General features: G+C 44.5%; 2 protein-coding genes across 2 annotated transcripts; both read right to left on the reverse strand.

Moving 5' to 3' along the window:
• Positions 1–677: 677 nt before the first annotated feature.
• Positions 678–8,610, reverse strand: slc17a7a (solute carrier family 17 member 7a). Its single transcript, XM_037255923.1, has 13 exons — positions 8,497–8,610; positions 4,361–4,613; positions 4,142–4,260; positions 3,958–4,072; positions 3,791–3,878; positions 3,628–3,714; positions 3,353–3,495; positions 3,124–3,273; positions 2,932–3,064; positions 2,755–2,865; positions 2,554–2,681; positions 2,412–2,481; positions 678–2,320 (listed from the first exon to the last, which is right to left on the reverse strand). The coding sequence occupies exons 1-13, from the start codon at positions 8,556–8,558 to the stop codon at positions 2,022–2,024; spliced, it is 1,758 nt and encodes a 585-aa protein (XP_037111818.1). The 5' UTR covers positions 8,559–8,610; the 3' UTR covers positions 678–2,021.
• A 250-nt stretch (positions 8,611–8,860) lies between these two features.
• Positions 8,861–13,517, reverse strand: slc6a16a (solute carrier family 6 member 16a; the record flags this gene model as incomplete). Its single annotated transcript, XM_037257359.1, has 11 exons — positions 8,861–9,887; positions 9,995–10,157; positions 10,405–10,564; positions 10,642–10,843; positions 11,235–11,412; positions 11,491–11,732; positions 11,802–11,912; positions 12,052–12,227; positions 12,305–12,431; positions 12,884–13,041; positions 13,241–13,517. Coding segments are annotated over 11 exons (2,145 nt in total), but the record flags the coding sequence as incomplete, so codon positions are not given.
• Between the last annotated feature and the right edge of the window lie 828 nt (positions 13,518–14,345).

Consider the following 14,345-nt stretch of genomic DNA (forward strand, 5'->3'; position numbering starts at 1 on the left):
AGTCCCGCCTACTCCAAAATGTCATTGGTATGTACGGGACAGTAATGCAACCATGGCAAGTAACGAAATAGAAATGTTTTACCGCACTTGAGTATTATCCCCTCCTGTTTGTAGACGCGTGTACTTTGTCAAAATTGGCTAATTGGCTAACAGCTGACAACGCAGTAAAGAAGATTTGCATGCTCCCGGTGCTTCCCAGCTTTATAAATGTACATCACACGCAACTTTAGTCTTTACATGATTTTACATGACTTACTTACAACTTTGAAAAAGACCATGTATAGTAAGGCTTTGTTTCTTTGACAAAAAAAGACCATGTGTAGGATTTTTTTTAAATAACCATACAAATAACCAAGCAAAATCAAAAACGTCTTTTGCGGATGATACAATAAAACTATAATTTTCTTACGTCTACTGCCCTCTAGTGGGCATAGTAAGGAACTAGCGCCCACGATACGCACGCGCGCGCGCCATCCCGCATTGTGACGTTCATGTTGCTGCCGCGTTCTCCCACTGAGTACATCTGCTATTTTATCTAATCTTTGCATGAAATCGCAGCAATAATCCCGTTTCCATCTGCCCCGAGCGAAAGAGACAGAAACGAGACACTTATATTACCCTATATCTTTGAAAAAGATTGACTAATTAAAAAAAAAAACATACTGCTGACACTTGTAAAATAGCTGCTAAGGTTTTATTATAGACAAGGATATTTCACATTATACATCCTCTGTACATCCATTTTTTTTGCATCTTAAAATATTTAAGATTGAATTGTTTAGTTTCCATCACGTTTCAACACATTTCATTGAGATTGAGGAAAGCAACAATGGAACGGCCATAAACTGAGACAAAGAAGAAAAGTGGATTAAAAACACACCGATACAACACTGAAAACCGAAAATGTTCACTGGAATAATCATTCATCTTTTTCGCAACATTTCAATTGTACAACAAAATAAATCCTTAACATTCCAAAATCACAATTTCAAGATCAGAAATTTGACAACAGACCTGAAAAAACAAAAGTCAAATAAAAAATAAATAAATAACTGTTGCATGCATGCAGAGTGCAGCTTTGTGCGTGGGTTTTGTGCGCGCGTGTAAACACGCCTCCTGTCTTGGCTCTGTCTATGTGCTGGTGCTGTGACTCCATTACCCAGCTGCCACTGCGTCCAAATTCCTTTTAGACGGCCGGCCGGCCGGCCGCAGTCACTTTGGAGTTTGCCAAATGGTGCACACTGCATGGCATGGAAGTCTGCTCACATCATGAGACAATCACCTTGCGTGTTAAAGGAGTTGAGGGATGACGGGGGATTTGCACCGCTGTGCTCATTACAACATGCTCACTGCACAACATATCAGCAGCACCTGTACCCAACTGACGGAACAACACATTTCAAATGGCTGCCTTCCAGGAATCAGACAAAGAGCGCTGAATGACAAAGTGGAAGAGAACAAGAAGACTTAACACTCCCTCCCCCACAGACACACACATCGTGTTTGGACTATTTTGTACATTCGATGCCAAAACAGTTAACAACACTCTGTGCTTGTCTCCACATCAAACAAAGAGTCCCGAGTGTCGGCTGATTACTCATGGTATGAGTGACCCGTGAGACTAGATAGGCATGACCTAGTTAGGTCAGACACAGGTGAGCTTCATCTAGACTCCACGTGTCAAATATGTATTGATTTCATGGAGGGGGGTGGGGGGGGTTCCACAATGAACATTATTCTTATTTCAAACCTCTACATGCGCTCCCTGGAGAAAAAAAAATAGTGCAGCTTAAACATTAGACTCAAAATACAACACAAGGGAGATGTTGCCGTACTTCCTCGTCGAGAGAGAAATGGACCAATCACAGCGAGCTGTGCGTCAGGGAGGATGAGCTGAGCATATGAATCGTGTACGTGTTTATGTATATTGTCAAATCCACACAAGAAAAAAATCATTCTTCCCTTCCTTTTCTGGCTCTTTGTCAAGTTTGGTACACGCTCGTATTAGGTCCATCTCTTTTCTACGTCACCTTCGGCTCCTCGACTCCGCTGCACTTGTACGAGTTGTGTCCAGGCGGCTGCACGTACTCTTCAGATTTATCCCAGTCCGACACCCATCCGGGCCCGCCTCCTCCGGCCCCGCCTCCTCCGTTTGAACCGACCACCTGTTGTTGGCTCATGGCCCCGTATTGGCCGGCGCCGGTGCGGTAGAGCTCCTCCGTCTCGTTGGCCAGCTCGTCTTCGTCGATGATGCCGCACTTCTCCTGGCTGGTGTCTTCGATGTCGGCCCAGGGTTGCTTTTCTCCAGATGCAAAGAGTCCTGAGAGGAACAAGAAATGCATATTTTGAAGAGCATTTTTTTTTACTTTGCAGGCACCCGTTTTTTTTTATTTTATTTTGCAGGCACTTACCGTAGAAAACAACTCCTCCATAGTGAACCAGCGACGCTATAAGGAAGACGTACTGCCACTCGTCGCGTGTCTGAAATGAAGAAAAGAAAAAAATCCCTTTCCAATCTTGCTATTTTCCTTCCAAGCCTCGCATTTTGTTTACCTTATGTTTGGTCATGGCTCCCACGATAAGAGGACACACCATTCCAGACAATGTTCCCACCCCGTTTGAAATGCCCATTAATATGCTGGCGTATCGAGGCGCAATGTCCAAGTGATTGACATTAAAACCTGAATGGCACAAAAGAAAAGAAAAATTCAACACCAGCATTTACACGGAACGCAGAGGTCATCTCTCTCGTACCTGAGATAGCAAAGCCGCTAAAGCCAACGGCAAGCACCAGGAAGGAGATGGCGATGCCTTTTGTGTGAGAATATCCCACCACTAGTAGGAGGGTGGCCTCCATACCAAAACCTGTAACCATAGTAACAAAACATTCAACACTAAAAACATATTTGGAGAGAAAATGTAAATGTTCACCTCCGCAGTTCATGAGTTTCCTGACGTTGGTGGTGGTCATCAGGTTGTGGGTTCGAAGGTAGTCCGCCAGCTGGCCTCCCACTGGAACGATGATGGTCATCACTAGATGGGGCAAAGCTGACACCATGCCCACCTGATAAAGGAAAAGGCACAAAAGTGACAATAATCATCCATTATGCTCAGGGCCCGTACCTTGCTGATCTCAAAGCCAAAGACTTCTTCGAAGTAGGCCGGCTGGCTAATGAGCAGCAGGTAGAAGGTCCAGCTCCTGCAGAAGTTGGCCACAATGATGGCGTAGACAGGCATGGAGGTGAAGAACTGTTTCCAGGGCGTCTTAAATTTCTGCCACCAATGACAATAAAGCACATGAGATTGTGTCCACCCGTATTGTTTTTCGACCAAAGTGTCGGCAAAGACACACGTGAAGTGGGTTGAGAAACGACGCCGACTCTCCGATGGCTTCTTCAATGTACTTCCTCTCCTCTGGTGTGATGGTGGGATGGGCAGCTGGACTCTCGTAGGACACCAGGACCCAGAACAAGTACCAGAATATTCCAAAGCTGCCTGGAAGAGTTCGAAAGTCATGTAAGAAATTGAAACGGATCAACTCATTGACGGATATAGACGTCGAATGAGTTATTAATCCTAACCAGGCCACCTTGGACATACGTTAGCAGATCATTGTTTCTTGCTCACCATAGACGTAGAATACAGAAGGCCACCCAGTGTATTGCACCAGTATCCCAGCTAAAGGCATGGCCACAACAGCCCCGGCGTACGATCCTACAAGAGCAACGAGTTATTTTCAGACAGAGGTTACAAATGTATCAGTACGGAACATGAATGAAGAGAAACGTACCACAAAAGGCCGTGGTGGCTAATCGACTTCTCTCCAGCGGAGGAGCCCACTTTGCCCAAATGCCGTGGCAAGCCGGGTACGACACACCCTGCGGGATATAAAGCGGTCAGGGGAGGAAGCTCCAGCCACCTTTCATACCATCTTCCACAGGATGGACTGGACGCTACCTCAACAAGGCCTTGACATATTCTGACCAGTATGACGCAGCTGTAATGGCAGCGAGCGGCAGACGGGATCAGCATGTTGAGGGTGGACGTGGCCACGATGGCAAAGCCGAACACTCTTGAACAGAAAGAAACAATTATTTTCAACAGTTCATCGTCACGGATGGATGAAATGAAATGAAATCACCTGTTGGCTGCAAATTTCTGACATATAAAACCTCCGGGGATCTGCGTGACAATGTAGCCCCAGAAGAAGGAGCCGTGGATCATGCCCACCGTCTCTGGATCCCAAGTGAACTGCGCAGCCTGAGGAGAAGTCATAATGACCTTTGACACTCGTAAACAATGACTGATGCTACTTTTGCTTGTTGAGAAATGTCCAAAAATGAAAATAGCCATGGCTTACCACAAGCACTTCCTTGTTGCCTTTGTAGACGGTGTGGTCGTTGACCATGCTCACAATGGCCACGCCCAGATTGCAGCGGATGCCGAAGGAGATGCAGAAGCCCAGGCCGGACAAGATGGCGATGATGTAGCGTCTGGGTAAGCCGAAGCAGGTACAGTCCACCACCGGCAGCTCCTTCTCCTGAACCAGCTCTGGACGGCCCTCGGCGGACAGCTCAATGGTTTCTCCATTGGGCTGCTGCTTGTCAATCAACCTGAGACCATTGATTGGAAAGCTTATTATTTTTTTATTTTATTCTTTTCTTTTCTTTCCTCCTTCTTCTTTTTGGTATACATTTGAAATAAAAATAAATTTGTTGCTGACTTGTCAACTGATTCACCAGGAAGCCTTGTGGAAATAAAAAGCACAATTTTATGTTATCCAAATCCTGGTGTATTTTTGTTTTTTTTAATGGCTGCATTTTCTTTTTTAGCATATATGTGCATCCATATTGAGCACACTTGTGTGTGTCACATGCCCACTCTCCATTAAGCTTGATCCAGTTAGTCAGTGAGCTGGACGGCGATGTATAGAAACGAGTGCGGTCGTCACAACGACATGTTCACATTTTGGTGCTTATTCTTTACATGAGAAACAATAAATGGTAGAAGGTGATTCAGATCTTTTATGCACTCAGCACTGCCGCGTGATTCTCACACACACACACACAACATGGGGCTAGTCACACTGACGCTGGTTCATTATTGATGCGTTTTTGGATGAGATAAATAATTCAGCGTAGCTTTTTATACTGTAATGTGTCACTATGCATCCATCTGCCTGCATGGCTGTCTGTCCTGTTCTTACTAACATCTGCAGTTACCCCCCCACCTCACTGCAGGCTCAGCATCACTTTTGGTTCAAATGTAGCGTATACATAAAAATGAAAGAAGTGTGAATTATATTATACTTTGTAAAAGCAGCATTTTAGATTTTGTAGGAGATTATCTACATGTGCGTCCTCCCTCTTACTCGCTCTGGCTCTACCTCTTAATCTGTCACAACATTGAGATTAGGATTATAAAAATGATTTACTTCCGGAAATGAATATGGAGTAGCAAAGTCGCGCAGGGCGTGCTTACCCTATGACCACTGCATTGTGGCCTCACTTTTAGAATTTGTGTGCAGCAAATATTTAAAATTTGATCAAATTTTCTGTCATTGTTTTTTGGGGAATTTTTTTTTCATCAAAAGTACTAACGTTATTGGTACTTAGTATCGGTGACAATTTATAATTCATACTGGTATTGGTCTGAAGAAAAGTGATATCGAACATCCCCAGTTTAATATATTTAATACTTAATATCCATTGTTTCTACAGATAGATTCCAATTGTATAAACAACGAGCAGAGTGGTCTCCTGAAATCCGACTTAAGCGCAGCGGAAGCATCCTCATTAGACGCTGGGACAGATTGCACCCTGACACTTCCACATATGCTACCAGCTAACGAGGCTAGCCCACAGCTAAAACTACTCTTAATTACAGCTGCTTCACACTAAAGTGTGGTCAGAAAAATGTTCCAAAACAACTCGTGAAGACGGGAACAATACGTCACATTTTGTGGACAGCTTTTACAATGTGAGAACATTTCCAAGGCCAAAAGAACACAAAATGTTCCCGGATTGGAAAGGGTAAAAAAAGAAAAGAAAATAGCTGCAGTCTTTACGGAGTCAAGTTAACAAAGAGACAGGAGCTGCTTCTACTAGCTCTCAGCTGGTCGCAACTAATGAGCAAGGTAGGAGGCCTGTGACCTCGGGCCTTTTGGAATATCATAATTACAACAACAGCAAGCGCCTGGAGGGATTCCGCTCGTCCGCTGGCTGGCTGGCTGGCCACTCCAGCACCGGAAGGAAGTCTTTGCACGCTCACTTTCAAACTTCAACTTCTGACGACGTCATTGCGCTGCGACATTTTACAACGGCGACCATGACACACATGTTGGCCGATGACCTATGACCTTTGTTCTCCTGTATATTAAATCACAAATTCACTGAGTGTTCTCTGTAATCCTCTCATAAGAGGATGATGGGGGGAGAGAGAGAGAGAGAGAGAGAGAGAGAGAGAGAGAGAGAGAGAGAGAGAGAGAGAGAGAGAGAGAGAGAGAGAGAGTCAGGAAGGCTGACAGCAAATATATTATATAACAGCAGACGCCTTGCTCATTAGTTGCCCTGTGCTGCAATTGATTGTGCATTGTTCTCAATCTAAACTTGGTTTGGTTTCACACTCAAAGCGCGTCTAGGAATTTATTTTGCCTTTTTTTTTTTCCATAGTTGCGGTTTGACTGGCGCTCCTTCCGTGAGCCATGCGCGCTCCCTGAAGTGAACAGATTGGGTCTCGGTGGGGAAAGTGTCACCCAGGGAGACACCCTCCCCTTGCTCATCCTGTCACACCACTCTTCCCCTCCTGTCACTAGCCCACCAACATACACATATGGACTGTATTCTTCCATCCCAAATCTTCATTTCAGTTATACACCCATCCAACAAACTTGCACAATCTCATGCAAAATTCTGTACAAAGCTTTGATTGAAAAATTTGAATTTCGCTGCATCAAATGAACATTTTCGCAAAGCCACGATGGCGCTGATCCACTGTGCATCATAAAGGAAATTGTAGCACTCTGGTGGCTGTAAACTGGATTAAAAATGGATTACCTGCTACTTTCTGCATTGCCGTGACTAACCTCTCCTTGCGGAGCCAATCCACAGGGCCTTGTTGGCAACTTTCTTAACACGATACGTGCCTTTTACATCAAACCAAAGCATTTTTGGCGCATGCTTGGTCATGTTATGTCCAAAGTGTGAAGTACATTTGACCTTACAGCGCTGCTGTTTGTGCTTACCTAGTGGAGTTGAATATAGAAACAGGAGATGCATTCTGATGGAGAAGATGTTTAAATAATAAATGAACTTCTGGCTGCTTTCATCATGGAGAGATCACGCTTTTGTCTGTGAGCTGGTGAGATTGCTCCAACTCCAGCAAGGCAGGCAGGCCCTCGTCACAAAACACACACATCCAGAAAGCGTGCATACAAAGATTTGCCTTGCGTGTCGCCTATTTGGACCGAAAGATACGCCTTCAATGTGCATGTCTGTTAATCTGCAAGTGCGATAGAATGAAAGTTGTCTCAATGGATGAATGGACGGACGAGGAGGGAGCGGCCGGAGGAAGTGACATGGGCGAGGATGGCGCAAGTGGGAGGGGAGAGTTTAGGGATTTGCGTGGCTCAACATCTGGACTGAAAAACAGGCTATTTCAGGACGGGATTTATACGTTTGCTCGCTCGCTACCTCAAATCCTAAGAGAACGGAAGCTTAAAGCAAAGGTTATTGCACCAGACGCTATCATTGATTCTCATCTTTTTTTTATTATGATCTAATATCTTCCAATATTGTCCATACAGCATCACAATTTTGTTTTGACACATATCAATGTTTCGGGGAGCTACATTGTTTATTTTTTTATTAGTGACATACATTTCTGATATTATCCACACACCTGTCTGCATTATGGTGAAGTCGCAATTTGATGATGTGCTTTTAATATAAAACAGACATGTATTATTTTTTTTTTTTTTTAGGAACAAGACCAACATGACCAATTTATCTGTAATTTTTATTCGGTTTTTGATAGGACATGATCGTCTTAGCGAGAGTTCTTTTTTTTCTTTCTTCGTCTTAGCGAGAGGTAGAAGGCACGCACTATAAATACTTAAAACTGGTGGGTGGAGGGGGCAATACCACTGAAAGTGTTTTTTGTAGAATTTCTCTCTGAATAAAGTCAATTTTGCATGCATTTTTGGACCAACCAAACCCAATTTCGCCACTTTCATTGACACTCTGTTGGCATTGCATGCGCTGCACTAAATGAATTGGACTTTTTAACGTTATCTGCATCTTTTCCCCACGAGGTATGCATCTTAAAAACTTAACCGTCTTCGCATTTTAATGGTTAAATGGGTCAGAAACGAACTTTTGTCGCCATTATAAAGAAACACTGGAGTGCTTGAAACTCCCTCGCTTGGTCAAATTTGCTCTTCATGAAGTCGAACCTTACAAGGATTTACACAAATGGGTAAAAAATGAAATCAAGTACCTGTTAATTCTGCCTAGAGTTTTGGCCGCGACCGCTTTGAACCTGTCAGGTCGGACCTCCATCCTTCTTGCTGCTCAGCCGGCCCGTGTGCTCCTCTCACGTGAACGCGCACAGAACACGCGCACATGGCCGCCTGCTCGCTCGCTCGCCCGCCCGCTCGCTCTCGTGGTGAGAAGGGAGGCACAATCATCTGAGTGGACTGTAGTGATTTAGACGTGGCTAAATCATATTAACACAGTATAGTATAAATTACAGCATTCATACAGCCATTTTGCAAAAAGAAAAAAAAAAGGGTCTAGAAAAAGTAGAAAAGCGATTCAACCCCACAAGTAAAAAAAAAAGAAAAAAAAAGTACAGACTAAAATTGCTCTTAAAATGAAAACATTTATTTTACCGTCATTTTTTACAATACCTACCTGGATGCAAGTGCTCATACTGACAATAAATAAAGCGAAATGATCACATACTGAGAATAAATAAAGCTAAATGTAGTATAGGTCAATTCAAAATGATTAAATTAATAAAAAAATATCATATGTAGTACTTGAAAATTTGCAGGTTTTTTTCTTAATAGAAAAACAACAATTAGTATATAAAGAATTCTTCAATTCAAGATTGTTTAATAAAATCTACATCTATACAACAGGAATAATTAAATTTACACTATAAACATAGGAGGTGAAACGTAAGAAATTCATTTGCACTCAAGTTATTACGTCTACAAGTATAAACTGCCATGCACATCGCCCCAGACATGATCAAGATCACTCTTACCAAATAAAAATGTTCAATAAAACTTCAACAAGAGGAATAGGAGGTGGCTTTGACCCAATGTTGGTCATTTCACAGATGCAGGCCGCCAGACCTGAGAGAGGGAGTGCTGCGCTGTAGTGTGGGTGGTCACAATCATGGCCGGTCATAGCAGCTCCTTTAATTGTCTTTTAAGGCAGCATGCTAGTCATGCGCGCATGTCTCGCTTCTTCGCTCGCCGAAGACCTACACTTGAAAACTTTCTTCGACCCTGACGGGCCCTCATATCCTCACACTCCCGTGTCCTGCTCCTCCCCGTCCTCCTCCTCATCCTCCTGCTGGGGCAAGAGGTGGTAGTGTTCGCTGCCCACCGGCAGGAACGTCGTCCTGGGACAGACGGCGTCTTCTTCTGTGGCTGCTTGGTGGGAGTTGAAATCCAGCTGTTCGACGGAGCTGCACTTGATGTATAAGTCACGGTTGACCTCCTTGCCATCGCCCTCCACGGGGTCGGCGCCAAGAAGCCTGCGGTTCTGCAGTGTCGAATATACGTATCCGATGGGTACCGGCAGGCTGGCAAAGACGATGAGCAACACGATCATAGCCAGAGCCCAGCTCGGGTATTCCAAAGTCATCTCAGAGGCCTGTCCAGAGAAAGACACATATCCTTATTTATGGACCACATACGTAAATGCTGTCAATCAAAAAATAAAATGAACATTGTGCGCTATCAACTCAAATAAATACTTACCGTGCTTTCATTCCAGGCGGTGTATGTGGGCCCTTTGAAGACCATTCTCAATAAACTGGCAGCCAGAAGACCAATCATGGCCAGTAAACACACATATTTCCAAAGATATTTGTACACCACTGGAGGGCGCCATTTCAGCATGTCTTCAATATCGTCAAGGAAGCTGCAATGCAGTGCCACCACAATTAGAAGATAATCTATGTATGGACCCTCACAAATAAATAAATAAATAAATAAATAAATAAAGAAGTAAATAAATAAATAAATAAATAAATAAATAAATTGTAGTTGTAAAATTGAAGAAAATATTCAAATTATTTTTGGGCATTTTCGGAAGGACTAACATCTGCAATGTTGACAATGCATTCAATCAGTGCATAGTGACAAAAGAAAAGTTCTTCATTACTAACCGATCAGTGCCATAAACCCAAGAGACGCTGATGGTTTCAAAGATGACAACAATGACTAAAGGCAGCGTGGCCGAGTAGTCGTCAAACATGGCCACAAAGTAGTTCCCCGATCTCTGAGTGAACAGAAGTCCTAGCAGGAATCCCAAAGCACAGCTGCACACTGGAAAAACAAAGGCAAACACTGACACCTGGACCAACCAAAACATGCCCTATTGTCATTCCATTGGACTGGCGTACCAGTGAGTAAGGTGCGGTGGCGTCCCAGCAGCTGAAAATTGTCCATGAGAGGCGTGAGAATTCCCTGCATGGTCCCAAACATGGTGCTCATGCCCAAGTTGAGCAGCATGAGGAAGAATAGGGCTGACCAAAAGGGACTGGCTGGGAACAGAGCCATCACCTCAGTGAACGCTATGAAAGCCAAGCCTGTGCCTTCCACTCCCTGAGCGAGAACATTCGATAAAAGTCAAGTGATGTTCATAAATATTTGATCTGAAATGCAACAGAGGCGATCACCGCATAGTTTCCACGCTGGAAAATACACTTTTCATATTTAGCCTCAAGACTACTCAGCGGGTTCCTCTATGGAAAGTTTACATTTATGATCATAAATGATAAAGGCTGAATGGAAAAGCCGCTGTTTATTTCGTTTCGAACACAGCTTGCTTCCATCTTTCCTGGAAACCTTCACCCAAGACAACATGTCAGGTTTCATCTTGCTACGCTACACGATGCATTTGACCCATTTCTGGAAACTGCGATTCCTTGTTAGTTGTCGCAGTCCACCAAGTCACTTATTGAATTTTTTGTTGTTGTTGTAAATTCCCGCTCACCTTTTTCATCTCCTCCTCCAGATTGCAGTCGGTTACGTTGAGACCCATGGAGGATCCATAGTGGCCGTACCACTCTCTGTAGTCCGATACAGACACGGAGGTCGGCTCGCTCACGTTGAACCTCGGCCAGCCGTGCTGGTCCTCCTGGATCCACATGTTGCTTAGGAGGCCAACGTTTCTGCAAAAAAAAAAAAAACAGACTTCACATAAGATTTTTTTTTTCCCCCCAACAATGCAATCAAACTTTGATCCATACTCAGCCACGCAGTCCTTGGCGATGTTCTTGGCCCGGAAACCCAGGATGACAAAAACAACCAGCGAGGCCAGGACGGACGTCATGAAGTTAATGGCCGACACCATCAGAGCGTCTCTGTGGCAGTTATTTTGGACCGGATTGTAGGAGGAATACGCAATGACGGAGCCGTAGCCCAATCCCAGGGCAAAAAACACTTGAGTAGCAGCCTGCCGCCATACTTGCATGTTCCCCCAAATCTCCAGCTGAGAAAAAAAAACTCCGTCTCATTTCATTTCCAGTGAAGCAAACGGAATATGAAAAAGCGTGCTTACTCTGGGATAAAACATATACGTGATTCCTTCTATTGCTCCATCCAATGTCACGCCTCTGATGAGGAAAATGAAGAGCACCACATAGGGAAAGACCGAGGAGAAGTACATCACCTGAAATTGGGAACATTAAACCATTTTAATCTGATGATGCAGGGCAGGGCAGAGGATTGTTGGCACAAGGGACACAGAAAAGCACATAAGATATATTTGCAACACAAAAGGTCAACAAAATAAAATGTGTGCTCTTCACCTTTGCAGATGACTTGATGCCTTTAATCATGGCCAAGGAGACGATGCTCCACGCGGCTAATAAGCAGCCCGTCATGACGGAATTAAACTCTCCCGATTCCTCGATGGAATTTGTGATGTTCAGAGCTTTCCGAAACCAGAAATAGGATGTCGCCGAACTCTCTGCGCATTCTCTCACTGCGGATGAGAGCAGACGAGGCTTATAGCAAATATCAAATTGCATTTCTGGTCTAAGCAGACACAATCCGGTCTACCTGTGGCATTAGTGGCCTCATCGATGGGACAGTTCTCCCACGGTAGAGGATACTGGAAGGAGTTGCCCAAGTAGAAAAGGCTCCATGCAATAATCACATTGTAGTACAGAGCCACATAAAAACAAACCTGAGGAGAAAATGATGTCATAGATCACATGTAGGTACTTACAGCGGATATACAAATTCCACTCTCAGCTGGAAAAGCTAGGGACGGGGGGAATTCCCTAAAAAATCTGGGAGGCCAAGCATATTTCGGGGGGGGGCAATGCCCCCGTGGCCCCCCTCTAGCTCTGCCAATGCTACACCCCCATTTCCCAAAGCCATGTTTTTGTGCTTTTGTGATATGTTCTTGTTCGCGCTCAGTGCCAGTGGGAGAAACTGTTACGCAACACTTCTCAGGTTACAACCACTCAGCGGCCTCTTGACGTTTTACACACAGATTGTCCATGAGAAAGCCTTGAGTGGAGGCTTTTCCAGGAAAAAACCCAAAACAAAAACAGAAGTCCGACTCGTCAATATCACTGAAGCCAAACATACTTTGCACGACGGAAAGAGGCCCACACTTCCATAAATTCTCACCAAGCAGCTGGAGTAGCCGATGCCGGCCAGTTTGGGGGAAATGTGCTTCCACACGCCGATGCTTCCTTGCCGGATGCTCTGTCCGGCTGCCAACTCCATGAAGAAGAGGGGAACGCCAACCACAGCCAGAAGAAAAACATACAACAGCATGAAGGCCCCTTGCGAGGGAAGAAAAGAAAAGAAGTGGCCATTACTTTTAGAGCTACCAAAGCACATCGCTCTTCAAATAGAGACCATTGGCAGACATTTTAACCCAAGGCAAACAAGCGCCAGGATGAGGCGGCCATTTTGCATTCGCACAATCGCAGACAGCAAAAGAAATGCTCCAAGATATGTTTGACAAAATGAAATACCCACCGCCACCGTTCTGATGGCACAGATAGGGGAACCTCCACACGTTCCCCAAGCCAACACTAAAGCCCACCTGGGCCAACACGTACTGGATCTTGGAATCCCAGGCTGGCCTGTCTCCATCGCTGGCTTCGTTGGCGTCGGAACTGAGGGCCATTTGAGACTGACTCTCAGTCAGCCATGCGCCATCCTCGTCTTCATTCAGCGTCTTGGGATAGAGAAGAGAAGTCAACAAGTAGAACGTTTCTTTACTATCACGTGGCTCATCATCAGTAGCTCCGTTTCAATGCGTTTCTTTACCTAAAGTGTGGAGATGAGTCCAACTATATCAAAAAGTGTCTCTCTCTAGAGTGCAAATTTGTTCGGAACGTATAGCCGTGATATGTGGGGGTTTACTGCATTTGTTTAAAAGTCTGTCAGCTCATCTAAGGGGCCTTGTTTTGGTTATCACAGCATCACGTGTGCGTGTGTGGAGCTCTCGTTCTCGCCGCCCACCCGTCATCTGGCATGTGAAAAAAAAGCAGGGAGGGAGGGAGGGAGGGAGGGGATTCGATTCGGAGGCCCATCTCAAATATCGCCTTTGCAGCAGGATATTATTTGACTGGCGTATAGGAGCATGAAATGTGACTTTGCCATCCAAAATAAATAAACACCAAATTATATGAGCATGTAAGAACTCGGAGGCTGTACAAGTTGACTGGAAAGAGTTCAAACACTTCACATCCAGAGGCTATTTGGAGAATTATGAGCCCTCAACTCTTAAAATGGATGCTAGCATGACATTGGTCAAGGCTGTGGGTGTTGCCGAGGTGTAAAAGGGGAAGGGGTGCACGTGGCCAGGAACTAAACTGTATTTCACTAACCTTCAAATGACTGTATTGAGACATTATGGCAATTTGTCATTGTGCTGCTCAGCACTGTCCAAATAAAAAATGATACAAATGTGCTTTTGCACAGCTAACACGTCATTTAAAGGCATTCCGACTGTTGCAGCCATTGTCACACCTATGTGTGCTTTTACGGACTTGTCTTCGGCCTTCTAATGTCACGGGCACCCAGGAACAAAGAAGAGGGCAAATGACTTATGTCACCATGCTCCGCGCTAAGTGCA

The sequence above is a fragment of the Syngnathus acus genome, chromosome 8 (genome assembly GCF_901709675.1).
Source record: "Syngnathus acus chromosome 8, fSynAcu1.2, whole genome shotgun sequence".
Taxonomy (NCBI): Eukaryota; Metazoa; Chordata; class Actinopteri; order Syngnathiformes; family Syngnathidae; genus Syngnathus; species Syngnathus acus.